We start from the raw sequence: 27514 nt of genomic DNA on the forward strand, positions 1-27514 counted from the left end.
ATAAATAGTACTATGTGTCTATTATGTATTAGAATCATTCTTCCACATCCTTTTTTTTTGACAGATAAAATATCCTATAAATATTTCTTATAAATTTGCTCATATAACAAAACAAAAGTAAATCATATAAAATTGCCATCCCAAGGTCTCACCTTACAGCATGTCTTTGTTGATGATCTCAACAAGTTCGGGGTTGGCGAGCATAGTTTGATGCGTTCCATCGATAATTTTCACAATTAAGGATGCGATGGTAAACTCACTCAAACCGTAATCCTCCTCGACGTCACCGATTTTTGCTGACCGTACGAGGACGAGTGGTGCTGCAATCTTTTCCTTAGCTTCCGTGCTCATGTTCATTGCTGCCTTTAGTCGGTAGAACAATACTCGCAACATTTTGCGGGCATAGTCTTCCGAGAATGGATTAGATGCCTTGGCGACCTCCATTAGCTTGTCTACTCGTTCGACGTACGTTGATTTATCCATGACAGGCTTTATAATATCCTGGGTTGCCGTGGGGAGTACAAACGAAAGCACGAGCGTAAGGACTGTCGTTTGCAAGTGTTCGTCGTCAAAGCCGGATAAATGGTGGCTCGCTAAGCGCTGCAGATACAACGGGGACCCATCGATTAGCATCAACTTTCCGCATAGCGATCGTGCCTCTAGGCGCTTCACTATCTCCAGTGCCAACAATGATCCGAAAGAGTGACCAATGACCAAGAATTGCTCCGCCTTGGCGAAGACAGTTTCGAACATCTCGTCAAAGACGGTGTCGACGATTCCGGGAATGGTCTGTTCATCGGTTGCATTGGCGAATGTTTGCAGCATAAATGTAGGCGCGTTGATCTCGGAAGCGATCTTGATCCAGGCTGGGCTACATACACTTTCAATGCCGGGAATAAGAAGAACTGGTCGATCGAACACGAGGTCATTACATTTGGAAGGCAACCGTAAGACAGTGTGATGACTGGCAGCTTCATCACCGAAGCTAGCCAACAAATCCTCCAGTTGTAGTTGTTGGGCTGCTTTTTCAGCAGTCTCGTTCTCGGCCTTAGCATCGGCGAGTTTCTGAAGCTTGGAGAAAGTGAGTGTGCGAAGATCCTGAGGCGTCAAGATGATATCGAAGTCTCGTTCGAGAACCTGTCGGATTTCGACGGCCATGAGCGAGTCCATACCGATGTCAGCGAGAGTACTCTCAACGGAGACCGACTTCATATCGCGAATGTTCATGATGTTCATGACGGCTTCGACGATGTTCTTGGCGCCGCCACTAGAGCTACGCTTCTCGGCCACAACCATACTGGCCACAAGGGGTGCAGAAGTGGTTAGTAGCTGGTCTAGCACTTGGATGCAAGAAGAGAGTCGTTGCTGCAATGTACCACCGATCTCCATGTCGATTTTGTCCTCTTGCATGTCGGCAACAATGCCGACCTCACCGATAGCACCCCACTGGATAGCTTTTCCGGGCAGGCCTTGTGCGACACGATGTTCGATGATTCGTTCCATGATGGAGTTCGCCATACCATAGTTAGATTGGCCAGCATTTCCCCGTCCACACGAAACGCTGGAGAAAACGACGAAATGCTTCAGCATGGGACACAACTCTCGGCTGATTAGATCGAAATGGTGTGTAGCGGTGGCTTTAGGAGCCAAGCACTCGGCGAACTTGTCCACTGATTGGTTTTCGATGATGGCGTCCCGTAGCTGTACAGCAAGATTGAAGATACCGGCAATGGGTCCCATTTGGATGGCTTGCTGAAGAAGTCGGCGACAGCCACTTTCGGTGGAAATGTCCTCCGTAGAGACGAGCACTTGCACTCCGTACGTATGCCATGTACTAGAGGAGGAGAAATAGTCAGATGAAAAGTAATTGTTAGATTCGCGATGCACACAATACTTACTTGATACGATACTGCTGATAGGGCTTGGTAATACCCCTGCTGGAACTAAGAAGCAACTTACGACAGCCTCGAATAATAAGCCAATCGGCCAGTTCGAGTCCAAATCCACCGAGACCACCAGCAATGACAAAGCTTTGCTCAGAGTTACAGTACACCCGCGGCAGATAGGATATCGGCACGGATGCAAGATCATCTTCGTTATCGCGAATCTTGAGCACAACTTTTCCGATGTGTTTGGCCGTAGCAAGATATCGGAATGCTTGTTCGATCTCATGCGCCTGGAATACGGTAGTAGGTAGCGGTTTGATGATTCCTTTGGAAAGATCCTTCATAATGAGTTTGTGTATCGTCTGTAAGAGTTCTCTTTTCTCCTTGAACATCAAGTCAACGAGCACGGCGGTAAAGGTGAGTCCTTTTTGGAAGAGTGTCATTGCGAGCTTGGAGTCCTTCATCATGTCATACTTTCCAATTTCTAAGAAGTGTCCTCCCTTAGCTAGACAGCGAATAGAAGCCTGAAGCTTTTCCTCAGAGAGGGAGTTGAGTACAAAGTCAACACCACGCCCATTGGTACGCTCCTTGATGAGCGTTTCGAAAGAGATGTCTCTAGAATTACCGATGTTGTTGGGGTTAAGTTCCGGGAAGTAGCTTAACAGGAATTCACGTTTCTCTTTAGTGCTAACGGTGGTAAAGACCTCAAGTCCGTATGCTAGACATACTCGAATAGCGGCCAGTCCAACGCCTCCCGTACCAGCATGTATGAGAATGGAGTTTCCTTTGCGAATATGGGAGCAAATGAAGAAGGCAGTATAGACCGTAGCGTATACAGTTGGAATAGTAGCAGCTTGCTCCAAGGTATACTCATCCGGAACATCCAAGGTGAAGAGGGAATCAGCTTCAATCATTGTAGCCATGGATCCTGCATTTATAATTCCCATAACCCGCTTTCCGGAGGCAGTGACACCAGAATATTCGAAACCCAAAATACACTCTTGCTGTAGTCGGTCAGTACAGAACGTTTCAATAGTGAGTCTTCCAGTAGCAACCATAACGTCTCTGAAATTCAATGAGCTATAAACGACTTTCACCAATGGGCTTGATGGTGGTTGTTCACTAAGAGGACCAACCATCCAGGTGAATGAGGAGAGATCTCCAGGCTTGACACAGTTGGCGAAGCAATGATTAGTGGTAGACTCGTAACGCGGCCCTTCCAGTAGCTTGAAATGCCGATATGATCCCCATTGTCCATTACGATAAATATTGATCGCCAGTCCAAGCTCAATCTGATCTTTGTAGAAAGCATTGGAAGCATCGAACGGGGGAGCGTTTGGGTCATCGATGAAGAAACAGGAAACGGTTTGAACGCTGGGCTCCTTGCGGATACAGTTCACAAGACCGATGATACCCGAAGAAGGATCATTCTGGGCGTAGAGAATGATGGGTTTAGTTTTGACTTCTTGCTTCAACTCCAGCAGCCAGTTATGTGTGGTATCGTTCGACGATATCTTGATAACGTGAGAATCGACGGAGGTACTCATAGCGGACTTCTTTTGTTGCAGAAGCAGGTATGTTTCACCTTCGATCGGAATGGTGCTCACAAGCTGGAGTCGTCGGTGGCTATCCTGAAGACGATATCCTTCAGCTTCCCGGAGCAGTATGAATCCTTGATCAGATAGAGAGTTGATCGCATCGGAGATGAACTCGTCATCATTGAACAGGTTCTCGCAGATGAGGAGCAGTACGTTGCGTTGCTTCATGAGCTTATCCTCTGAGATGGTGACATTAGGAATAGGCTCTGGCTTTGCAGTGGAAAGCAGTGTAAGGTGAGCTTTCACCAAGGGCAAGTCACCGATAGCGTCACCGAAGAGAGAAATAATCGGGTCCCTCGTTTTGGAGTGAATTTCCGTAACGGAGAACAAAATTGTAGCTTGATTTTCCAGAATCGTTTGGACAATGGTTGACACGGCCGTGGCTGGTTGAACTGTGTTCTGTGGATAGTACGGCTGGAACTTGTAACTCTCCAGCACAGGAACCCCTGGTGCAAGCCGTCGAGCGATGGTACTTGCATTAAGACCACGAATTTCAATACCACTGCTTTGCAACAGATTTAGATGAGAATCGAAGCACACTCTGCAGAACGGGACGTTATTTTCGTCAATTAAGAGTGACGTTTTCTGCTGGATGGGATCAATTTTGATTGAGTCAATGCGTGTAGGTATGACTAACGAACGAGAATCCACAGCAGTGATTGCGACCTGAAGCATGCAATCCAGCAGGGCTGTCCAGTTGTCTTTCCATTCGATTTTAGCTAACGAACCGTCACTAGCAGACTCCATGACGGACTTAAAGAATCCTCCATAGTGGTATCCACGCAGTCGCAGCTCTTTGTAGAAATCCTTAGTTGGAAGCGTTACAGCTTGGGTGGTTCTTTGCTGAATGGGACGCAGTTTAAATTGATTAAGACGTTGAATGCAGCCTTTCACGACCAGTGTCGAACCTTCGGTCACTTCAAAATGTCCACTGATGTCGTTAATTTCGACAAGAAGTGTTATGACTTGGTTACTTGTAATGGTAGTCGCGCGTAAAAATTCAATCTCCGTAAATTCAACGGCCACTTCGTTCGGGATGGTTCCTGTTTTGCTGGTGAACGAATCCCACACGATATACAGATATTCTGTTGCAGGTATCAACACCCTACCATCGATACAGTGACCGGCAATGTACTCTTGTTCCGCTAGTGAAACGGTGTAGTGATTGGAAACTTGACCTACCAGCTTTTTGGTACGGAAGTTGGCCACATGCCAGTCAACCGAATGATCCCATTGGATGAGAGGGCCGATCATGGGCGTTTCTAACGATACCGGAAACGTTACCTTGGGGTAAAGATCTAGTAGCTGGCAGTGTTGTCCATCGACGAATGCTCTGGAAAGTTATCGTAAAAAGATTTGTTTATGGAGAATATTCCTGAACTGTTGAATTGCAGCTACTAATCTACTTACCGTCCTATAGTGGATAGAAAACTTTTTACTATGTTATCAGTGGATTGAATCGAGGGAAGTGGTTGCAACACTATTGCATCGCTATCGATCGTATTGAATATTTTGGCCGATGTTTTTGGATCGTAAATACGGAAAGACAGCACGGAGGTAGCAGTTTTCCACTTGTTGGTCGGTTTCGCGAAGAGGAAAGATTGTAGCACAGATGCCAGCTTGGCGTTCAAGTCCTTGTCCGTGATAATATCACGATAGTTAAATGTTTCCGGATTGGGGTAAGCACCGAGCAGAACTCCATGTGTGAATGCTACACGTATCGCGTCCGAAAGGGAAAGTACACCATCGATGTAAGCGCATGTTATCTGCCCGATCGAGTATCCACCATACTGATCAACCTTAAGCCCGATAGCTTTAAGTGTGTGGTATACACTGATCTGTACTATCAGTGTCCAGACCGTGCGCTGCAGAATGGTCGCTTTTTGATCCTTGCTAAAGATGTACTCATACTCCGGAGCCTTCAACAAGCTTAAGCACTGTTCTACCGATGATTTAAACAGTGGGAATTTCTTAAAAGCTCGCAATGTCGTTTGCCAATCGTAATCCATCTGTCCAAAAACGATTGCAAACTTGGGCAGCACTTTTCGCGCTTTGGAAATGCTCTTCTGCATAATAACAGTGGAACCGTCTTCACGACGAGTTAATATAGCGTACCCACGATTGTTCATTTTAGCGTGTCCCTTCCGCTGAATGTTGTGTGTTAAGGCGTAGAGTTCGGGGTCAAAGTTGTGTTTGGCAATACCTTCCAAAAAATGGTCAACCGCTTCGATCGTTCGCCCACTCCACACTACTAGCCGGGGAAGCTCATCGAAAGGTTGATCACTAGACACCTTCTTTCCGGTGTAAGCATGCAGTAGTGCGTGTGCATTGGCTCCTCCAAAACCGAACGAATTGACTGCTACTAGTGGTCCATCGAGCGGTGTTACCTCATCGACCACTTTGAGTTGACCGTTCAGCAACGCCGGTACATCTTTCCGAGGTTCCGTGTAGTGAATGTTCGGTGGAATAAGGTTAGTTTGGATCGCGATAATACACTTAGTGATGGAGCAAATTCCAGCAGCTGGTTCCGAGTGTCCGATGTTTGATTTTACCGATCCGACAAGTAGTGGTCGATTTCTGTTAGGACAGAACACCTTCTCAATGGCGTCACACTCCTCTGGATCACCAACTACGGTACCGGTACTGTGCGCTTCCACGTAGCTGATGTCCTTCGGGTCATAGGGAACTTCCGAGTAGAGTTCATCGAGCAGTTGCTTCTGCACCTTGTTGGATGGGAAGGTAATACCCTCGAGTTTATAACCATCGCAGTTCGTTTTGGTATTAACCACGTGTGCATAGATGCGCTTGGCATCTTTGGCCTTTTGGAGCAGAATTACAGCGTTAGCCTCGGACCGGGAATATCCGGACGCATTCTTATCGAATGGTCGACAGTATCCATCCGCTGCCAACACACCGAGCAATGCAAACTGAAGCGTAATGTAAGGATGCAGCGTGAGATTAGTACCGGCGACAATGGCGGCATCGCACTGTCCCTGTCGGATAGCTTTACATGCCCAATCGAGAGCGTACATTGAGCTGCTGCATGCCGTATCCATCGTCATGGCTGGTCCTTTCAAATCCAACGCATACGCTACCTTTAGAGCCAGCATGCTTCTTGTAAAGCTGTAAGTAAAGTGTATGTTATGACCAGTTTTAAGCAACCCGTAAAATGTTGTGATACGAACCCTAGCATTAGTTTTTTGTAGGGCATACGCGTTTTCTTGTACGTCCAATAGGTTTCATTTTCGGAAAAGGAACATCCAATAAACACACCCGTTTTCGTCCCGCGCAAGTCATCTAGATGCAGACCCGCATCCAGTACTGCCTCATAACAATGTTCCAGCAAAAGACGATGCTGAGGATCCATCGTATGCGCATCCTGTAGACTGTATCCGAATAAATCCGCATCGAACTTTTCGAGATTGTTCAGCTTTCCGAGACGCTTCGGTATGTCTGGGTGTGTATGGCGCCAACGATCTTCCTTGTCATCGACAAGATCAACCTGATAAAAAGTAAAAAGGAATAATGTAGTGCGAGAGAAAAACTTCATTTAGGCGCAAAAGGCGTAGCTCTTTGTAGAGAATATGTACTTACTTTGTTGAAGAGATTGTCGGCAAACTCTTGAACATTGTCCGATCTTGGATACTTTCCCGCAATACCCGAGATAACAATCGAGCTCTCCGATTCGATGGGTTCTATCGCGGAACAGTTGACAGTCTTCATGGCGTACGCGAATGCACTGGTGCACAAAACGAGTTCAGTGGATTGATTTTATATGTGTGGTTTCCACAAAGCATTCAAATTGTGCTGCATAATTATCCACCCGGGAATGTGACGTAGAGCATGTCGCAAACGATACCCAATTAAAGGTACTAATTATACTGTTTAAGCGAGGTGAAAAGCCATCTTCTTTCACTTTTTTGTTTAGCGCAGGGGTTATTGGAACCAGTACGCACCGTTTCTACGGTACGATTTATAGTGGTAAGTTTGTAAAAAATGTAGTTAAATCAATACAGTTCGGGTTGTTTGTGTTGTGTCAATAAAGTGGATGGAAAATCCCCTATTAAAAAACAAGGTCAAAAGTTTGCAAACCTCAATCAGTCAGTGCTAGCGCTTGGTTTTTATCACTTTGCAGAAGTAATTGGATGTTGTTGTCTGAAAATCATACCTCCTTTAGAACAACAATTAATTTTTATGATTTGTATTGCATCGTTAATGGAACTAACTCTACCAGTTGATCGATTTAGAAATGCTTTGTTTTATTGGTTAGCTTATAGAAATTGATAAATAAGTTTTTCTTACACATGCCATGTTCAGAGAGTGTCCTTATTAATAATTTCAATCAGTTCCATATTAGAAAGCATGGTCTGATGCGTTCCTTCAATGATCTTGACTATCATCGACGACTGGGTGAACTCACTTAAACCATAATCTTCCTCAATTTCGCTAATCGTTCCCGAGCGCACGAGCACCAATGAAGATACTAATTTTTCCTTCACATCGGTGCTCATGTTCATGGCGGCTTTCAGCCTATAGAACAATACTCGCATCATTTTGCGTGTGTAGTCTTCTGAGAATGGGTTAGATTCACGACCAATATCCAACATTTTGGAGACACGATTCTCGTACGTGGCTTCACTCATGATCGTGCTTACAATTTCGTTAGATACCGAAGGCAACGCGAACGACAGCACCAGCGTAAGAATTGCCATTTGCAAGTGCTCGTCGTCAAAGCCGGATAAATGATGGCTGGCAAAGCGCTGCAGATACAATGGGGAACCATCGATTAACATCAACTTTCCGCGTAGTGATCGAGCCTCTAGGCGCTTCACTATCTCCAGTGCTAACAGTGATCCGAAAGAGTATCCAATGACTAAGAACTGTTCCGCCTTGGCGAAGACAGTTTCAAACATCTCGTCAAACACGGTGTCGACGATTCCGGGAATGGTCTGTTCATCGGTTGCATTGGCGAATGTTTGCAGCATAAATGTAGGCGCGTTGATCTCGGAAGCGATCTTGATCCAGGCTGGGCTACATACACTTTCAATGCCGGGAATAAGAAGAACAGGTCGATCGAACACGAGGTCATTACATTTGGAAGGCAGCCGTAAGACAGTGTGATGACTGGCAGCTTCATCACCGAAGCTAGCCAACAAGTCCTCCAGTTGTAGTTGTTGAGTAGCAGTTTCAGCAGTCTCGTTCTCGGCCTTAGCATCGGCGAGTTTCTGAAGCTTGGAGAAAGTGAGTGTGCGAAGATCCTGAGGCGTCAAGATGATATCGAAGTCTCGTTCAAGAACCTGTCGGATTTCGACGGCCATGAGCGAGTCCATACCGATGTCAGCGAGAGTACTCTCAACGGAGACCGACTTCATATCGCGAATGTTCATGATGTTCATGACGGCTTCGACAATGTTCTTGGCGCCGCCACTAGAGCTACGCTTCTCGGCCACAACCATACTGGCCACAAGGGGTGCAGAAGTGGTCAGTAGCTGGTCTAGCACTTGGATGCAAGAAGAGAGTCGTTGCTGCAATGTACCACCGATTTCCATGTCGATTTTGTCCTCTTGCATGTCGGCAACAATGCCGACCTCACCGATAGCACCCCACTGGATAGCTTTTCCGGGCAGGCCTTGTGCGACACGATGTTCGATGATTCGTTCCATGATGGAGTTCGCCATACCATAGTTAGATTGTCCAGCATTTCCACGTCCACACGAAACGCTGGAGAAAACGACGAAATGCTTCAGCATGGGACACAACTCTCGGCTGATTAGATCGAAATGGTGTGTAGCGGTGGCTTTAGGAGCCAAGCACTCGGCGAACTTGTCCACTGATTGGTTTTCGATGATGGCGTCCCGTAGCTGTACAGCAAGATTGAAGATACCGGCAATGGGTCCCATTTGGATGGCTTGCTGAAGAAGTCGGCGACAGCCACTTTCGGTGGAAATGTCCTCCGTAGAGACGAGCACTTGCACTCCGTATGTATGCCATGTACTACAGTAAGAGAAATAATCAGATGAAAAGTAATTCTTAGATTCAGGATGCACACAATACTTACTTGATACGATACTGCTGATAGGGCTTGGTGATACCTCTGCTGGAACTAAGAAGCAGCTTACGACAGCCTCGAATAATAAGCCAATCGGCCAGTTCGAGTCCAAATCCACCGAGACCACCAGCAATGACAAAGCTTTGCTCAGAGTTACAGTACACCCGCGGCAGATACGATATCGGCACGGATGCAAGATCATCTTCGTTATCGCGAATCTTGAGCACAACTTTTCCCATGTGTTTGGCCGTAGCAAGATATCGGAATGCTTGTTCGATCTCATGCGCCTGGAATACGGTAGTAGGAAGCGGTTTGATGATTCCTTTGGAAAGATCCTTCACAATAAGTTTGTGTAACGCTTGCAAGAGGTGTCTTTTCTCCTTGAACATCAAGTCGACGAGCACGGCGGTAAAGGTGAGTCCTTTTTGGAAGAGTGTCATTGCGAGCTTGGAGTCCTTCATCATGTCATACTTTCCAATTTCTAAGAAGTGTCCTCCCTTAGCTAGACAGCGAATAGAAGCCTGAAGCTTTTCCTCAGAGAGGGAGTTGAGCACAAAGTCAACACCACGCCCATTGGTACGCTCCTTGATGAGCGTTTCGAAAGAGATGTCTCTAGAATTACCGATGTTGTTGGGGTTAAGTTCCGGGAAGTAGCTTAACAGGAATTCACGTTTCTCCTTAGTGCTAACGGTGGTAAAGACCTCAAGTCCGTATGCTAGACATACTCGAATAGCGGCCAGTCCAATGCCTCCCGTACCAGCATGTATGAGAATGGAGTTTCCTTTGCGAATATGGGAGCAAATGAAGAAGGCAGCATAGACCGTAGCATATACAGTGGGAATAGTAGCAGCTTGCTCCAGGGTACATTCATCAGGAACATCCAAGGTGAAAAGGGAATCAGCTTCAATTATTGTAGCCATGGATCCTGCAGGTATAATTCCCATAACTCGTTTTCCGGTGGCGGTGACACCAGAATATTCGAAACCCAAAATACACTCTTGTTGTAGTCGGTCAGTACAGAACGTTTCAATAGTGAGTCTTCCAGTAGCAATCATGACGTCTTTGAAATTCAATGAGCTATAAACGACTCTGACCAATGGGCTTGATGGTGGTTGTTCACTAAGAGGACCAACCATCCAGGTGAATGAGGAGAGATCTCCAGGCTTGACACAGTTGGCGAAGCAATGATTAGTGGTAGACTCGTAACGCGGCTCTTCCAGTAGCTTAAAATGGCGATATGATCCCCATTGTCCATTACGATAAACATTGATCGCCAGTCCAAGCTCAATCTGATCTTTGTAGAAAGCATTGGAAGCATCGAACGGGGGAGCGTTGGGGTCGTCGATGAAGAAACAGGAAACGGTTTGAACGCTGGGCTCCTTGCGGATACAGTTCACAAGACCGATGATACCCGAAGAAGGATCATTCTGGGCGTAGAGGATGATGGGTTTAGTTTTGACTTCTTGCTTCAACTCCAGCAGCCAGTTATGTGTGGTATCGTTCGACGATATCTTGATAACGTGAGAATCGACGGAGGTACTCATAGCGGACTTCTTTTGTTGCAGAAGCAGGTATGTTTCACCTTCGATCGGAATGGTGCTCACAAGCTGGAGTCGTCGGTGGCTATCCTGAAGACGATATCCTTCAGCTTCCCGGAGCAGTATGAATCCTTGATCAGATAGAGAGTTGATCGCATCGGAGATGAACTCGTCATCATTGAACAGGTTCTCGCAGATGAGGAGCAGTACGTTGCGTTGCTTCATGAGCTTATCCTCGGAGATGGTGACGTTAGGAATAGGCTCTGGCTTTGCAGTGGAAAGGAGTGTAAGGTGAGCTTTCACCAAGGGCAAGTCACCGATAGCGTCGCCGAAGAGAGAAATAATCGGGTCCCTCGTTTTGGAGTGAATTTCCGTAACGCTGAACAAAATTGTAGCTTGATTTTCCAGAATCGTTTGGACAATGGTTGACACGGCCGTGGCTGGTTGAACTGTGTTCTGTGGATAGTACGGCTGGAACTTGTAACTCTCCAGCACAGGAACCCCTGGTGGTAGCCGTCGTGCGATGGTACTTGCATTAAGGCCGCGTATTTCTATCGCTCCGCACTGCAGCAGGTTAAGTTCGGGGTCGAAGCGAACGTTGTAGCTAGGGACTTCGTTGCCTAGGGATTGATCCGTACCCTTATGTTGTATGGGATCAATTTTGATTGAGTCAATGCGTGTAGGTATAACTAGGGAACGAGAATCCACAGCAATGATGGCGACTTGCAGAATGCAATCAAGTAATGCTGTCCAGTTAAATTTCCATTCGATTTTAGCATACGACCCATCAGCAGCAGATTCTAGCACGGACCTAAAGAATCCTCCATAGTGGTATCCACGCAGCCGAAGCTCCTTGTAGAAATCCTTCGATGGCAGCATTACCGCACTACTCTTCTTATGTTCAATGACTGGTGGTTTGTAATTGGTAAGTGCTTGGATGCGACCCGTGACTACCAGTGCCGTACCCTCACGTACCTCAAAGTGGCCCGTAATTTCGTTCAAATCAACTGTAAGCGTTACTTGCTGATCTCCAACAAGTGTGGTAGCTCGCAGAAATTCTATGTCGGAAAACTCGACAGGCATCTCCTCGGGAATGATACCCATTTTACCGGAGAAAGAATCCCACACGTAGAAAAGATATCCGGTAGCCGGTATTAGAATTCTTCCATCGATGCAGTGGCCAGCAATGTAGTCTTGTTCCGAGAGCGAAATCGTATACTCAGTAGTACTTTGATCTACCATACGAGTCGTTCGGAAGTTGGTGACGTGCCAATCGGCTGAATGGTCCCACTCCAACAGTGATGATATCATAGAAGTACCCTGCGAAACAGGAAACTCTACCGAAGGATACAAAGATAGTAGGTTGATTTGATGACCTTTCTGGAAAACTCTGGAAATGGAGAAGTTTTGGTCATATGTTAACAATGAATGATTATTTAAAAGCCAGTGGTATGGGTAAATACTTACTCTCCAAGTGTTTTGAGGAAGCTAATGACAACTTCATTTGGAGTTTTCACAGAATCATTCAATGGTTGTAAAATGATAGTTTCATTTCCTAAGGTTTTGAGCAGCGATGCGGTCACCTTGGGATCGTACATATCGAAAGTTTTAAGCTGGCAAGGATTGAACCATTTCGGAGATGCAGCCTGCAGGCGGAGAGGTTTAAGCGCGGCCGCCAGCTTAACATTGAGCGGTTTGTTGGACGCGATGCTGCTGCTAGAGCTTTTCTCGGTATGATGGGCTCGAATGATGTATCCCTGCGCGTAAGCAACTCGTAATGCGTCTTGCAGCGATAGTACACCGTCGAGATGTGCACACGTTATTTGTCCAGCAGCGTATCCTGCGTACTGATCAAAGGATAATCCGCACTTGGCCAACACACGATACACTCCTACTTGAGTGATGAATGTCCACAATATGCGATGAATCGGATCGTCTGTTTGCATTGTATGATCGAATGCATCGAAACCACATTCCCTTATTGCGTGCAAACATTCTTTAGTGCTTGTAGCAAATTCTGGAAATTGTTTGAACGCATCCACTGTAGATTTCCAGTTATTTTCTAATGGTCCGAAAACGAGCGTTAAGGATGGAATCTTATACTTCTTTGGTATCGTGGTTGAAACAGCTTTGTACAGTTGCACCGCATTACCGTCCTTGCGTCCGCCGAAAATAACGTATCCTTTGGTGGTCATTTTAGGAATTTCCTTGCGTTGAATGTTGTGCGTTAGTGCGTACAATTCTGCATCGTATCCTTTACCTGCCAGACTGTCCAAAAAGTTATCAACCGCAGCGATGGTTCTACCGCTCCAGATAACCAACCGCGGCAGCGCATCCATTGGACAACCACCGTTGATCTTTGGTTTCGTACAATTGTGCAACAGGGCATGAGCATTTGCACCTCCAAAACCGAACGAATTTACCGCCACTAGTGGTCCAACTAATGGGGTCGATTGATCAACCACTTTCAGCTTTCCGTTAAGCAGAGATGGCACATCCGTTCGGGGCTCGGTATAATTGATGTTCGGCGGGATGATGCAATTTTGCATCGCAATAATGCACTTGGTAACAGAACAAATTCCAGCTGCCGCCTCGGAGTGTCCAATGTTAGATTTAACCGATCCAACCAACAGTGGTTCGGTTCGGTCGGGACAGAACACCTTCTCAATGGCGTCACACTCCTCTGGATCACCAACTACGGTACCGGTACTGTGCGCTTCCACGTAGCTGATGTCCTTCGGGTCATAGGGAACTTCCGAGTAGAGTTCATCGAGCAGTTGCTTCTGCACCTTGTTGGATGGGAAGGTAATACCCTCGAGTTTATAACCATCGCAGTTCGTTTTGGTATTAACCACGTGTGCATAGATGCGCTTGGCATCTTTGGCCTTTTGGAGCAGAATTACAGCGTTAGCCTCGGACCGGGAATATCCGGACGCATTCTTATCGAATGGTCGACAGTATCCATCCGCTGCCAACACACCGAGCAATGCAAACTGAAGCGTAATGTAAGGATGTAGCGTGAGATTAGTACCGGCGACAATGGCGGCATCACACTGTCCCTGTCGGATAGCTTTACATGCCCAATCGAGAGCGTACATTGAGCTGCTGCATGCCGTATCCACCGCCATCGCTGGTCCTTTCAAATCTAATGCGTATGCGATTTTTGTCGCAAGCATACTTCGAACAAATCTGTATTTTATAGAGAGAAAGTATTCGTTAGAAATTTGAACCATGACTCCCGTTCAATAGAATTGTACTTACCCCAAGATGGACCTGTTATAGGGTGACTTTGTTTTCTTGTACGTCCAATAGATTTCTGTTTCCGCAATCGACACACCTACAAACACACCCGTTCGCGTTCCTTTGATGTCATCCGGATGCAGTCCCGCATCCAGCAATGCTTCGTAGCAATGCTCCAGCAGGAGACGTTGCTGCGGATCCATGGTGTGCGTTTCCTGGAAGCCACTGTTGAAGAATTCCGCATCAAACTTTCCCAAATTGTTCAGCTTTCCGAGACGCTTCGGAATGCCCGCATACAGATGTCGCCAACGATCTTCCTTATCGTCGACTAAGTCCACCTTAAAAAAAAAACGATTACAGAAACAAACACGGAACAAGTTTGGTATAGAGGCACATAACGCAAAACACTTTAATTCGAAGTCACTGTAAAGCTTTGTACCTTGTTGTACAGGTTTTCGGCAAAATGTTCCACACTATCCGATCGCGGATATTTGCCCGCAATTCCACTGATCACAATCGAATCATCGGAAGTGATTGGGGTACATTTCGAGACAGCTGACGTTGAAGGCTTGCTCGGGTGCATGGTGATAGTTCTCGTGGGTACGTTTGCAGATTGCTGGTTGAATGAAATGTGCGTACGTGTAGTGAAGAATGCACTGCTGTGGTGGCCATAGCGCTAGCTTGGTTTTATATTCGGATCTTAAAAGCCGTTGCTTTCCTATGGCACTACCGTATGCACCGAATTGTGCAAATTTTGCGTATTAATATGCAATAAATAGCATTGGCGAGAAATAGGTCAGCGAATAGATACAGGTCAATGGGCAGCGGTAGACGATGGGTAAACTTTTCGAGGTTTACCATGGGATGAGTAATAGCATACCGGGAAGATTTATTATTCCAAATATATTACTTTCACACAATCGTTTGTTTTGTACTACTTCTCAGTTCCACGATTTTTTGCAAAACGTTCTTAAACAAAAAAAATATCTGTTCTTACATATATTAATACTTTCGAAAACCCGTACCAGTGGATTGATCGCTCGGGGACGGTTTGTCTAACCTTGAAATAATTAATGAATGCAAACGATACGCGGCAAGTGACCTGCTAGGTGTAACAAATTAATTCGGTTTGGTGCGGACCGTTCGAAAGAAGTATAAATAATGGGTAGGTTAATCAGGCGTACCGCGCGTCTTTGCTTGCGGGCAATTTGCTGCAGGATGTTTGACAGTAACGTTGCAGACGAGCGTGTCTCTATTGTGCTTCTGGTGTTATCAGAGAAGGAAGATTACTGGTGTAAACTAGTGTGGATAGCGTTCCAACACGTGATAATGCATCGAGCGGTGTTGTTGGATGGTGAAAAAATCTATGCTGAAGTAGACAAAGTGTGGTTTGTTAGGCCACGATGTAGGAAGATACAGTGTCACTAGGGTGGAATATCAGTCAATTGAAGATGATCAGCGTTGATTGAGATGCGCACCGTGGATAAGAATAGCAAATCGGGCTAATGTGCTAAGCAGATCGTCTAACATACGCGATCCCGGTTCGCAATGGGATGACAGTTTGCTGGAAGTATTCGTCGCCTGAGGAGCGCCATGACGGATTCGAAAGAAACGCGTGGACATTGGGCATCGAAAACGGAGTTCCTCCTATCGTGCATTGGCTATGCGATCGGGTTGGGCAATGTGTGGCGATTTCCGTACCTTTGCTATCGGAACGGTGGTGGTGCATTTCTGGTACCGTACCTACTAATGCTTGTCCTGTGCGGTATACCGCTGTTCTTTCTGGAAACGTGTCTCGGACAGTTTAGTGGAACCGGGTGTATAACGGTGTTCAAAATAGTCCCCCTGCTCAAGGGTGCCGGTATTGCGATCGTGGTGATTAACTTCATCTGCACTGCTTACTATAATGCAATCATATCTTACCCATTGCTGTTCCTTTGGCGATCGTTACAAGCCCATCTTCCGTGGGAAACGTGTGATAATGCCTGGAACACAGCACGATGTCTGGAGCTGCGTGGTGAACAGCAGGTGGAACTATTTCTCAACAATAGTGAACTAGTGATGGCGGATCGCTATCGTACACCGGCGGATGAGTTTTTCCAGTAAGTATGTTCTCAAAAGATCTTTCTCCAAAGCCATCACAAAATCGTTGGGGCTTATTGCTCTATTTATAGTAACGAAATTCTTCACATTTCGGATGGTATCGATCATATGGGAGGCATTGTGTGGCCACTGTTAGTGTGCGATGTAATTGCCTGGATAGTGATATTTTGCTGCATTGCCAAAGGTGTCCAATCGGTCGGTAAGGTAGTCTACTTTACCGCCACCTTTCCGTTTGTGATCCTTGCGGTGCTGCTGGTGCGAGGTGTCACACTACCGGGTGCGATGGAAGGCATTAAGTTTTACATTATGCCACAGTGGAAACAGCTACTGAATCTTCGTGTATGGGCAGACGCGGCCATACAAATTTTCTTCTCGCTCGGCCCAGGTTGGGGTGGAATAGTGAATATGGCGAGCTACAATCACTTCAAGAACAACACCAAAATGGACTCGATCATCATACCGATAGTGAACTGTGGGACAAGCATTTTGGCTGGCTTTGTTGTTTTTTCTGTGTTGGGATATTTTTCACGTAAGTTCGCATTAGGTGGATATTGCGAGAAGAAATCATGGTTTAGTTTACGGGTTTTTTTTTAGATCAAACGGGTCTTCCGGTTGCAACGGCTGCTACTGGTGGTCCAGGATTGGCTTTCATCACTTACCCGGAAGCGATCAGTATGCTTCCGCTATCGCCACTGTGGGCATGCTTGTTTTTTAGCATGTTATTTTTTCTTGGAGTTGATAGTATGGTGAGTATGACACAGTATGGCGAGTTTAGATGAAATAAATTACAAAAAAACTGTAACCCTGTTATTTCAGTTCGTTCAAATCGAAGCGATCGTTTCCTCGGTTCTCGATGTATTTCCCATTTTGCGTTCAATGAAGCTACTGATAACGGCTGGAACATGTTTTCTTCTATTCCTGTCGTCGCTGGCCTGCGTTACACAGGTAAGATCCAGTTCAGAGAGGTCCATCTCTAATAACACTCAATAGTACCACTCGGTCTCATACTTGTTCTCAGGGTGGCATGTATTTGGTACAACTGTTGGACTGGTACTCGGCATCAATTTCGGTGATACTAGTTTGTATTGTAGAGGTCATTGCCGTTGGATGGGTATACGGTTGTGACAAGTTTGTTCGCGATGTTGAGTTCATGATCGATCGTAAGGTGGAACGATTTTGGATAATATCATGGAAATTCATCACACCGATCGTACTGACCGTAAGTACACACGGAGGACTTTGTATTGATGAATTTGATTTCGAAGTTTAAAACAACAATTGTTCCTTTTTTTGTTAGTTTATTTTCATCACTACAATCATCTACAACACGGAGGTGTCTTACAATGGATTATCGTATCCTCGATGGGCGATAGTAGTAGGTTGGGCAAGTTGCCTGCTCTCCATGCTGTGCATTCCAGTGTTTGCCATTTACAAGCTGATTTACGCGAAAGGTTCTTTTATAAAGGTAGGAAACCGGAACAAATCTGTTGGCATATTAGATTTCAACGTCTTTTCTTTTCACGTCTCATCATGCAGCGCGTGAAAAGTCAACTAAAAGCGCAAGATTGGGGTCCAGCTGATGCATATCAACGTACAATGTGGAGTGATAATGTTGAATGCGTTCAGAAAGCTTCACGCATTCAAGAGTACAGAATTTAATAAACGATTTCTACGCAATTTGTTTTATCGAAATTCACACCGAAACTTTGACCGGCTTAGTTTTAGTAACATGTACCGCTCCCGGATTGGCGGCCACATTCACTCCACCACCTAGCTCTACATTCACTGGCTGTTCTGCTGGAACAGGAACGGGATGCACCACTACCGGAACATGATGTAATACGGGTTTTACGACAGGCACATACACGGGAACCGTTTGGACAACCTTCTGTACATGTACTTCCGGTACCCTAACGTACTCTCGCACTGCAACCGGATGATAGGTATGGACTCCGCTGTGGAAATGGTGGTGGTGGAAGAACGGACTGGGATTTGCGTACACGGTAGCGAGAAGTGTGAATGCTAGGATGACTTTGAAGCTCTGTAAGGGATCAATACTTAGTTCCGAAGCGCACTGAAGTACTCGTCTACAAACACGTACCTGCATTGTAACTGTCTGTTGTGTGAGATGGGCGGAAGATCACCAAATAATGCTTCTAACGATCGTCGGTTGGAATTTATATACTTTGGTTACAGCGTGTTTGAAAACTGGTTTCCCAATTCCGGATGATCTAAAGTACTCTTATCAGATCCACACGACGAATGTCGCGGACAATGGCACCGTCACACCGGAACCAATGTTATGTTTCTTTCTTTGCATACAATCAATTAGTGAGAACCATCGGGAAGTTTACATTGGTAGCCGAATGTTTGTATTTCGAACGAATTGCTTTTAAATGTTCATTGTTCCTCATTGTGTTTTTGATCTGATTTCATGACTATTTTTGGGGGAACAAACTATTTATGCTAACCAGCAACGTTTAGTCCGAACCTGGCGCAGATTCCAGGTTGAGTTGTTGCTGGGAGAAAGCATGGCCTGGCAATGGGGCCTCATGGATCGCTCCTCGGTTGGCAGCAAGATAGCGAGCCTCCTTCTGATAGACGAATGCCGGTGCACTGTAGGCCAATGGAGCGGTGTAATAATACGGAGCAGCTGGAGCATATGCCAGCGGTGCATGAGCATAGGCGTATGCTGGTGCGGCGGCAATAAACTTGGCATCCGAGTTACTCTGCACCACCGTTGTGTGCGGGGCAGCAAGGGCCAGTGGCGCCCCGTACAGAAGGGGGGCGAGTCCAGCTTCGGCGACAGCGGCCAGCGCCATCATGACTACAGCTGCGATGCACTGGAATTATGTATACATATATTTTAAAATCTGTACCTAAAATCTGAAAAGAGAATCTCGAATATGTTTGTTATCTTAAGCAATACCTTCATGATTGCAATTGTTGGAATATTTCGCTGTGTTCTGAAAGACGAACAAATTAATTCTGATCAAATCCTCGGCGTTACATCGATATTTATACTCTAAAATTAAACAAAAAAACACGTATCACAAATTATTCCCGTACGTATCGCGCGTCACTTTGAATCCAGTTCATAATTTTACAGTATATAGCGCAAGTACTTAAAAAAGCAACAATGAACAAACATTCATAACCAGTTTTTTCCTTGCAACGCTATCCCTTTCGCGTTCTTCAAGTGCACTGACCCGCGCAACATACGCATTGTTGTTCTGGTTCCGTGCGAAATTGACGATCGCGTACTGACTACGCACGCGCACGCATCCCAGGAACTTGTATTTTACCGATCTGGACACTTGATCTGGTTGCGTTTAAGCTCCGTTTTATCGCCTTATACTGCGAACGATTGCCCACCTGATCGTAGCTCTTTTCCCTTTTCTGTTTATTTCATTTTATCTGATGCTGTAGAAGAATGTTTCCCATGTTTTTATTTTATTTTGCTTTTTTGTGATAAATACGCGCGCCTTGCAATGGTATAAAAAGGGAAGCGCTTGCACCTAAGACACCGCACAACACAACTGATCGTTCGATCAAGCAATCCTTTTCAAGCAACTTTAAACAATTTTTAACAGCAATCATGAAGGTAAATATTGTTCGGCATTTCAGTATCTCACTAATTTAAATTATATTAGATATATTAACACGCTTCTTAAACCCTTCCAGTGCATCGCAGCTGTAGTCATGATGGCGCTGGCCGCTGTCGCCGAATCTGGACTCGCCCCCCTTCTGTACGGCGCGCCATTAGCCCTTGCTGCCCCGCACACAACGGTGGTGCAGAGTAACTCGGATGCCAAGTTTATTGCCGCCGCACCAGCATACGCCTATGCTCATGCACCGCTGGCATATGCTCCAGCTGCTCCGTACTATTACACCGCTCCACTGGCTTACAGTGCACCGGCATTCGTCTATCAGAAGGAAGCTCGTTATCTTGCCGCCAACCGAGGAGCGATCCATGAGGCCCCATTGCCAGGCCATGCTTTCTCCCAGCAACAACTTAACCTGGAATCTGCGCCAGGTTCGGATTAATCGCTGCTGGTTAGCATAAATAGTTTGTTCCGCCCAAAAATAGTCATGAAATCCGATCAAAAACACAATGAGGAACAATGAACATTTAAAAGCAATTCGTTCGAAATACAAACATTCGGCTACCAATGTAAACTTCCCGATGGTTCTCACTAATTGATTGTATGCAAAGAAAGAAACATAACATTGGTTCCGGTGTGACGGTGCCATTGTCCGCGACATTCGTCGTGTGGATCTGATAAGAGCACTTTGGATCATCCGGAATTGGGAAACCAGTTTTCAAACACGCTGTAACCAAAGTATATAAATTCCAACCGACGATCGTTAGAAGCATTATTTGGTGATCTTCCGCCCATCTTACACAACAGACAGTTACAATGCAGGTAGGCGTTTGTAGACGAGCACTTCAGCGCGCTTCGGAACTAAGTATTCTGGTCTTGATTGATCCCTTACAGAGCTTCAAAGTCATCCTAGCATTCACACTTCTCGCTACCGTGTACGCAAATCCCAGTCCGTTCTTCCACCACCACCATTTCCACAGCGGAGTCCATACCTATCATCCGGTTGCAGTGCGAGAGTACGTTAGGGTACCGGAAGTACATGTACAGAAGGTTGTCCAAACGGTTCCCGTGTATGTGCCTGTCGTAAAACCCGTATTACATCATGTTCCGGTAGTGGTGCATCCCGTTCCTGTTCCAGCAGAACAGCCAGTGAATGTAGAGCTAGGTGGTGGAGTGAATGTGGCCGCCAATCCGGGAGCGGTACATGTTACTAAAACTAAGCCGGTCAAAGTTTCGGTGTGATTCAATGAAGAAAGTTTAGCATGAATAAATAATCAGGATTTAACTTGGGCATTCAATTCATTCATGTTACTTTTGTTAGAAATACTTCAAGGCAGAAATAATTTTGCAAATTTCTTTGCAATAAATTGATTGTAGAGCTCTAATAAAGTACTAGAAATAGTAAATAATAATGTAATCGGAAACCACATGATATAACGTGAGAATTTGCAATTTTATTTCATCGCTTAGCCGACAAGATAACTCTTGTAGGTAGTTCGAAATTCGTTAATTTTGTCAGCGTTTTCGTGTGTAATCGAAATATAATATGCGGGCTGTTGTTATCCTTCGGTATCATCTTACTGAGTTCCTGGTGCCGGCTCTACATTGAGCGCCTGCTGGTTAACGGTGTGTCCGGCGAGAGGAGCATCGTGCACGGCACCGGGAGTAGCGGCGACATAACGAGCACTGGTCTTTGGCAACACAGCAGTAGCCTGCTGGTCAACAACGTAGGTTTCAGCGGGAGCTACCGAAGCAATTGGGGCAGCCTCAATCACTTCCGAATCTGCGGAGTACACGGTCGGGACCGCAGCGACCGATTTGTATTGCGTCACCGGAGCAGCGGCGTAAGTAACCGCCGGGGCAGAGTAAGAGACGGCCGGGGCAGAGTAAGAGACGGCCGGGGCAGAGTAAGAGACGGCCGGGGCAGCGTAAGAGACGGCAGGGGCCGAGTAGGTGGTTACAGCCGGAGCCGAATAGCTAACGTACTTTGGAGCAACATTCTGCTGCACAACGGTCTTTTCCGGAGCAGAGTAAGCAGTGACGACCGGTGCCGAATAAGAGACAGCGGGAGCAACATTCTGCTGCACAATGGTCTTTTCCGGAACCGTGTAAGCACTGACGGCCGGTGCGGAATAAGTGATAGCAGGGGCAACATTCTGCTGCACGGTGGTGTAGGTAGTCGGAGCTACGTTGTAGGCGGTAACAGCAGGCGCAGCATATGTCACAGCTGGTGCTGCCGAGACGTATTTCTGCTGAACGTAGGTCGTTTGCGGCACAGAGTACGAGGTGACGGCCGGTGCGCTGTAGGCAACGTTCGACGTAACGTACTTTGGAGCAACGTTCTGCTGAACGACGGTCGTCTCTGGAGAAGAGTAAACCACCGGAACCGGAACTACGGCACCCTCGACTACGACGGCCAGAGCCACCATGACTACAGCTGCGATGCACTGGAAAGAATTTCGAAATAATTCGCTTTAGCCCTAGAACACTAAACCAATGATCTTTTCATAACTTACCTTCATGATTACTGGGGTTGTTTTTTTTTCGGAAGATACCGTCCAAACTGCGTGGAGATCGATTGCGTTGTGATCGAAAACAAGCCGGGAGTACGGTTTATATAGGTGGGTCCTCTATTCTTCTTTGCTTTACCAAAAACTCTCTTGCCAAAACAGGATTATTCCATAAACAAAAAGGTTAATTGTGTCTTAAAAGATCATTTTTTATTAGATGACTTGATTGGGTGGGTTCAATGGAAAGGAAATAACAAACATTCGATAAAGAACGCACAAAAGAACGAAACGAGAATACAATACATACGAACATACATGAACGAGCGGTGACAATCCAACACGAGATTAGGAAGCAAAATCGAAAACAAAATCACTCGTATATGTATGTACATCATGGATCTGTTCGGATGACATTTAGAAAACATATTTGGCAACTGGAGCAGAAGAGAGATACTTGTTGTGTCCCAGTCCGTAGTTGTTGTATCCGAGACCGTATCCGCTGGCAAGGACTGGAGCAACCAGCTTGTTGTATCCCAGTCCGTAGTTGTTGTATCCGAGACCGTATCCGCTGGCAAGGACTGGAGCAACCAGCTTGTTGTATCCCAGCCCGTAGCTGTTATCAACGACCTTGGTGGCGACGACCGGGGCAACCAGCTTGTTGTATCCCAATCCGTAGCTGTTATCAACGACCTTGGTGGCCAGCAGAGGAGCAACCGACGGGTATTCGACCACCCTCTTCAAGGCCGAATAAGAACCGTACAGCGATGGGTAGGAGTACTTGTCTACAGCTGCTGGTAGACCGTACGAAGAACCGACGACCACCTTCGACAGGGGAAGTCCATAGCCATAGCTCTGGTAGGAAAGATCATCATCGTATGGCAGGTAGGACGCCTCGGAAACAGCGACCAGCGCCAGCGCCATGATTGCAATGAAGAACTGGAAATCGCAGGCGTATTTTAGGAATAGAGTTGAACAAATCCATTTTCTTACGACGCTTACCTTCATTTTGTGTGGAAATGATAAAATGTGTGGATTGAAGCGCTGTACGAATACTGATGCCAATAACATCAGTGGTCGCATCTTTTATAGCGCCAAGTACCGGAAGTGTAAAACGAAAGAAAAACTCCGTCACCAAGGTCTTTTTAACCGGAAAATGCGTCGCTTGGGGTTTGTTATAAAAGCAGATGATATTTGGGTCAAACGATCAGAGTTCACTTGCAACGTTTTCACGATCAAAACCCAATCGATCGAAGGATCATTCAACTGTAAACATGAAGGTGAGTTCAATCCGCACATTTGTCGAATTTATTGATACTGATGGGTTAGGATTATGTTTGTTCTACTGTCCAGGGATTCATCGTGATCGCCGTCCTGGCTCTGGCCGCTGTCTCCAACGGATCCTACCTGCCAGCTGTGCAGTCGGTCCTTCCGTACTCCTACAACTCTGGACTCTATGGACTGGGTCTGAACTCGTATGATGGTCTGGGTCACTATTCCGGGCTTGCTGGACTAGGATACTCCTCCGTGTTGGATAATGGACTGTCCTACGCGTACCCAGCCGCTCTTCCGTACTCTTTCTACAACAACGGTCTGTACGGAGGATACTACGGCGCCAAGTACGCCCCAACTGTAGTCCAGGCCAACTTGAACACTCTGAACACCGTCAATCCATTGGGTCTTTATGGAGGATACCATGGAACGAAATATGCCCCGACTGTGGTCCAGGCCAACGTGAACACTCTGAACACCGTCAATCCATTGGGTCTGTATGGAGGATACTATGGAGCGAAATATGCCCCGACTGTGGTCCAAGCCAACGTGAACACTCTGAAGACGGTCAGTCCGCTGGGTCTGTATGGAGGATACTATGGAGCGAAATATGCCCCGACTGTGGTCCAAGCCAACGTGAACACTCTGAAGACGGTCAGTCCGCTGGGTCTGTATGGAGGATACGGTGTGGAAAACGGATTCGGTCTCGGTCACGGATATGGCTACGGATACAACAACTACCTCCCAGTCCAGTCTCATGCTGCGAAGTACGTTGCAGCCAACCCGGGAGCCGTCCATGTGGCCCCTCTACCAGGACATCTAGTCAACCAGAAGTCGGTTGTGGCATAAATGAATGTGATAATGATGAACTTTCTAATGAAATGTAAATAAAACAACCGTGTTGTTGAAAGCATGTTTGTTGCACATTCCTTTAATTTTAAAACTATGTTGATATGTTTTAAAGAAAATGTGTAACTATTCAATGATATGAAACCTTTTAATAAATGAAGTAAGTCGTTGATAAAAAAACTTCAATCGACACTTCTTTACATATTTATTTGAATTTCTTCAATTTTCAAAATATGGTTTTACGAAATCTTCTTTCGGATTCAAAATTAATAGATCCAAACGACAGCATGTTTTAAAAATTATGTAGGATTATTGAATCCATGAGACTGGGTTTTTAATTCGAAATTAAGTGAAATGTTTACAGAGTTCCTGGAGCTGGCTCAACGTTCAGTGATTGCTGGTTGACGGCGTGTCCGGCCAGAGGAGCCTCATGGACAGCGCCTCGGTTGGCGGCCACATAACGAGCTTCCTTCTGGGCGACAACGGCTACGGCGGGCTGAGCGACGACGGTGGCAGCAGGAGCAACGGCCACTGGAGCGGCTTCTACAACGTCTGAATCAGAGTAGAATGTCGGAGCGGAGTAGGCAACCGGGGCTACCGATGCGACACGAGCATAGGAGACGGTGCGAACGGCTGGGACGGCATGGGAGACGGTTTGTGCAGCATAGGAGTAGGCCGGAGCGGCATAGGAAATAGCGGGAGCGGCGTAGGTGAGCGGGGCAGGAATAACGTACTTCGGAGCAACGTTCTGCTGGACAACGGTCGTCTCGGGAGCGGAGTAGACCACCGGAACCGAAACAATGCCACCCTCGACTACGACGGCCAGAGCCACCATGACTACAGCTGCGATGCACTAATGGACGGAGTTAAATATATCGGTTAATCGGGGACAATTTCAATGCAAGTGGTTAAGAAGACCTTGAATTACCTTCATGATTGCTGGATGGAGGTTTGGGTTAGTTGCTGTAATGCGATCGAGTCGAAGATCGTTCTGGTTCTGATTGATACAAGCTTGGAGATGTCTTTTTATAGTAGCAGAAAGATCCAGCAAACACGACTCTAACGTCAAGTGAGTGGCCGAACTAGACCAACAAAAAATGCAGGCAACTAAAATAACACAAAAAATAGACACCTCTCGCAAGCGAACAAGCGGACGAGCGAACAAAGAAAAACGGAATTTGGTTTGGGTTAACATTCATACGTCATGAATCGGAGTCGGATCAGGTTTATTAAAAGAATATTATTTACATTTACAGCACATATTTGGCAACTGGAGCGGAAGAGAGATACTTGTTGTATCCCAGTCCGTAGTTGTTGTATCCGAGACCGTATCCGCTGGCAAGGACTGGAGCAACCAGCTTGTTGTAACCCAGTCCGTAGCTGTTATCAACGACCTTGGTGGCGACGACCGGGGCAACCAACTTGTTGTATCCCAATCCGTAGCTGTTATCGACGACCTTAGTGGCGACGACCGGGGTAACCAACTTGTTGTATCCCAGTCCGTAGTTGTTGTATCCGAGACCGTATCCGCTGGCAAGGACTGGAGCAACCAGCTTGTTGTATCCCAGCCCGTAGCTGTTATCAACGACCTTGGTGGCGACGACCGGGGCAACCAGCTTGTTGTATCCCAATCCGTAGCTGTTATCAACGACCTTGGTGGCAAGCACAGGAGCAACCGACGGGTATTCGACCACCCTCTTCAAGGCCGAATAAGAACCGTACAGCGATGGGTAGGAGTACTTGTCTACAGCTGCTGGTAGACCGTACGAAGAACCGACGACCACCTTCGACAGGGGAAGTCCATAGCCATAGCTCTGGTAGGAAAGATCATCATCGTATGGCAGGTAGGACGCCTCGGAAACAGCGACCAGCGCCAGCGCCATGATTGCAATGAAGAACTGGAAATCGCAGGCGTATTTTAGGAATAGAGTTGAACAAATCCATTTTCTTACGACGCTTACCTTCATTTTGATTGATTTTGTAAAATGTGTGGATTGAAGCGCTGTACGAATACTGATGCCAATAACATCAGTGGTCGCATCTTTTATAGCGCCACGTACCGGAAGTGTAAAACGAAAGGAAAACTCCGTCACCAAGGTCTTTTTAACCGGAAAATGCGTCGCTTGGGGTTTGTTATAAAAGCAGATGATATTTGGGTCAAACGATCAGAGTTCACTTGCAACGTTTTCACGATCAAACCCAATCGATCGAAGGATCATTCAACTGTAAACATGAAGGTGAGTTCAATCCGCACATTTGTCGTGTTTATTGATACTGATGGGTTAGGATTATGTTTGTTCTACTGTCCAGGGATTCATCGTGATCGCCGTCCTGGCTCTGGCCGCTGTCTCCAACGGATCCTACCTGCCAGCTGTGCAGTCGGTCCTTCCGTACTCCTACAACTCTGGACTCTATGGACTGGGTCTGAACTCGTATGATGGTCTGGGTCACTATTCCGGGCTTGCTGGACTAGGATACTCCTCCGTGTTGGATAATGGACTGTCCTACGCGTACCCAGCCGCTCTTCTGTACTCTTTCTACAACAACGGTCTGTACGGAGGATACTACGGCGCCAAGTACGCCCCAACTGTAGTCCAGGCCAACTTGAACACTCTGAACACCGTCAATCCATTGGGTCTTTATGGAGGATACCATGGAACGAAATATGCCCCGACTGTGGTCCAGGCCAACTTGAACACTCTGAACACCGTCAATCCATTGGGTCTTTATGGAGGATACCATGGAACGAAATATGCCCCGACTGTGGTCCAGGCCAACGTGAACACTCTGAACACCGTCAATCCATTGGGTCTGTATGGAGGATACTATGGAGCGAAATATGCCCCGACTGTGGTCCAAGCCAACGT

The 27514-nt window shown here is 46.4% G+C and overlaps 10 protein-coding genes across 11 annotated transcripts in view; 4 read left to right on the forward strand and 6 right to left on the reverse strand.

The window, feature by feature from the left end:
- Positions 1-5: 5 nt before the first annotated feature.
- Positions 6-7239, reverse strand: LOC125761107 (fatty acid synthase-like). The gene is made up of 5 exons (XM_049421957.1): positions 7079-7239; positions 6670-6986; positions 4895-6607; positions 1899-4817; positions 6-1834 (listed from the first exon to the last, which is right to left on the reverse strand). The coding sequence occupies exons 1-5, from the start codon at positions 7205-7207 to the stop codon at positions 154-156; spliced, it is 6759 nt and encodes a 2252-aa protein (XP_049277914.1). The 5' UTR covers positions 7208-7239; the 3' UTR covers positions 6-153.
- A 483-nt stretch (positions 7240-7722) lies between these two features.
- Positions 7723-15001, reverse strand: LOC125761106 (fatty acid synthase-like). Its single transcript, XM_049421956.1, has 5 exons — positions 14751-15001; positions 14333-14649; positions 12539-14260; positions 9543-12461; positions 7723-9478 (listed from the first exon to the last, which is right to left on the reverse strand). Exons 1-5 carry the CDS (start codon positions 14892-14894, stop codon positions 7798-7800), a joined length of 6783 nt encoding a protein of 2260 aa, XP_049277913.1. The 5' UTR covers positions 14895-15001; the 3' UTR covers positions 7723-7797.
- Positions 15002-15289: 288 nt separating this feature from the next.
- On the forward strand, positions 15290-18091 carry LOC125761128 (sodium- and chloride-dependent glycine transporter 2). Its single transcript, XM_049421995.1, has 7 exons — positions 15290-16413; positions 16486-16943; positions 17009-17160; positions 17231-17359; positions 17433-17633; positions 17712-17879; positions 17951-18091. The coding sequence occupies exons 1-7, from the start codon at positions 15905-15907 to the stop codon at positions 18071-18073; spliced, it is 1740 nt and encodes a 579-aa protein (XP_049277952.1). The 5' UTR covers positions 15290-15904; the 3' UTR covers positions 18074-18091.
- A 16-nt stretch (positions 18092-18107) lies between these two features.
- Positions 18108-18654, reverse strand: LOC125761178 (uncharacterized). The gene is made up of 2 exons (XM_049422086.1): positions 18516-18654; positions 18108-18455 (listed from the first exon to the last, which is right to left on the reverse strand). The coding sequence occupies exons 1-2, from the start codon at positions 18519-18521 to the stop codon at positions 18108-18110; spliced, it is 354 nt and encodes a 117-aa protein (XP_049278043.1). The 5' UTR covers positions 18522-18654.
- Positions 18655-18763: 109 nt separating this feature from the next.
- On the reverse strand, positions 18764-19444 carry LOC125761177 (cuticle protein 16.5-like). The gene is made up of 2 exons (XM_049422085.1): positions 19344-19444; positions 18764-19257 (listed from the first exon to the last, which is right to left on the reverse strand). The coding sequence occupies exons 1-2, from the start codon at positions 19347-19349 to the stop codon at positions 18895-18897; spliced, it is 369 nt and encodes a 122-aa protein (XP_049278042.1). The 5' UTR covers positions 19350-19444; the 3' UTR covers positions 18764-18894.
- A 139-nt stretch (positions 19445-19583) lies between these two features.
- On the forward strand, positions 19584-20593 carry LOC125761176 (adult cuticle protein 1-like). Its single transcript, XM_049422084.1, has 2 exons — positions 19584-20018; positions 20099-20593. The coding sequence occupies exons 1-2, from the start codon at positions 20013-20015 to the stop codon at positions 20459-20461; spliced, it is 369 nt and encodes a 122-aa protein (XP_049278041.1). The 5' UTR covers positions 19584-20012; the 3' UTR covers positions 20462-20593.
- Positions 20594-20720: 127 nt separating this feature from the next.
- LOC125761179 (uncharacterized) lies at positions 20721-21342 on the forward strand. The gene is made up of 2 exons (XM_049422087.1): positions 20721-20841; positions 20914-21342. Exons 1-2 carry the CDS (start codon positions 20836-20838, stop codon positions 21259-21261), a joined length of 354 nt encoding a protein of 117 aa, XP_049278044.1. The 5' UTR covers positions 20721-20835; the 3' UTR covers positions 21262-21342.
- A 109-nt stretch (positions 21343-21451) lies between these two features.
- LOC125774965 (uncharacterized) lies at positions 21452-25658 on the reverse strand. The gene is made up of 6 exons (XM_049445340.1): positions 25576-25658; positions 25010-25500; positions 24084-24330; positions 22984-23465; positions 22536-22647; positions 21452-22466 (listed from the first exon to the last, which is right to left on the reverse strand). Exons 1-6 carry the CDS (start codon positions 25579-25581, stop codon positions 21597-21599), a joined length of 2208 nt encoding a protein of 735 aa, XP_049301297.1. The 5' UTR covers positions 25582-25658; the 3' UTR covers positions 21452-21596.
- LOC125761156 (uncharacterized) lies at positions 23771-24755 on the forward strand. Its single transcript, XM_049422055.1, has 2 exons — positions 23771-23806; positions 23880-24755. Exons 1-2 carry the CDS (start codon positions 23801-23803, stop codon positions 24645-24647), a joined length of 774 nt encoding a protein of 257 aa, XP_049278012.1. The 5' UTR covers positions 23771-23800; the 3' UTR covers positions 24648-24755.
- A 171-nt stretch (positions 25659-25829) lies between the features above and the next one.
- Positions 25830-27514, reverse strand: part of LOC125761162 (uncharacterized) — a 49350-nt gene continuing 47665 nt past the window's right edge. Inside the window, exons 1-3 of one of the 2 annotated variants that reach the window (XM_049422068.1) lie at positions 26609-26864; positions 26237-26545; positions 25830-26041 (exon numbers count right to left, since the gene is read on the reverse strand). In XM_049422068.1, the coding sequence (XP_049278025.1) occupies positions 25898-26041; positions 26237-26545; positions 26609-26614 (459 nt within the window). In that variant the 5' untranslated portion in view covers positions 26615-26864 and the 3' untranslated portion in view covers positions 25830-25897. Of the gene's footprint in view, positions 26042-26236; positions 26546-26608; positions 26865-27514 lie in introns of those variants that run through there. The other variant, XM_049422066.1, reaches the window with a different exon arrangement.

Source organism: Anopheles funestus, chromosome 2RL (assembly GCF_943734845.2).
Source record: "Anopheles funestus chromosome 2RL, idAnoFuneDA-416_04, whole genome shotgun sequence".
NCBI lineage: Eukaryota > Metazoa > Arthropoda > Insecta > Diptera > Culicidae > Anopheles > Anopheles funestus.

Coding starts and splice junctions, on each gene's coding strand:
- LOC125761107 (XM_049421957.1), bottom strand. CDS start 7,207: ATGAAGACTGTCAACTGTTCCGCGATAGAACCCATCGAATCGGAGAGC. Junction 6,608..6,669: donor TACAAAAAACTAATGCTAGG/GTTCGTATCACA, acceptor CTTTACTTACAG/CTTTACAAGAAGCATGCTGG. Junction 4,818..4,894: donor TTTCTATCCACTATAGGACG/GTAAGTAGATTA, acceptor ATAACTTTCCAG/AGCATTCGTCGATGGACAAC.
- LOC125761106 (XM_049421956.1), bottom strand. CDS start 14,894: ATGCACCCGAGCAAGCCTTCAACGTCAGCTGTCTCGAAATGTACCCCA. Junction 12,462..12,538: donor TTCCTCAAAACACTTGGAGA/GTAAGTATTTAC, acceptor CTCCATTTCCAG/AGTTTTCCAGAAAGGTCATC. Junction 9,479..9,542: donor TATCAGCAGTATCGTATCAA/GTAAGTATTGTG, acceptor CTCTTACTGTAG/TACATGGCATACATACGGAG.
- LOC125774965 (XM_049445340.1), bottom strand. Junction 24,331..25,009: donor GAGCCAGCTCCAGGAACTCT/GTAAACATTTCA, acceptor CTTGGACCACAG/TCGGGGCATATTTCGCTCCA. Junction 23,466..24,083: donor GAGTACGGAAGAGCGGCTGG/GTACGCGTAGGA, acceptor TGCGATTTCCAG/TTCTTCATTGCAATCATGGC.
- LOC125761128 (XM_049421995.1), top strand. CDS start 15,905: ATGACGGATTCGAAAGAAACGCGTGGACATTGGGCATCGAAAACGGAG. Junction 17,360..17,432: donor CGCTGGCCTGCGTTACACAG/GTAAGATCCAGT, acceptor ACTTGTTCTCAG/GGTGGCATGTATTTGGTACA. Junction 17,634..17,711: donor TCACACCGATCGTACTGACC/GTAAGTACACAC, acceptor TTTTTTTGTTAG/TTTATTTTCATCACTACAAT.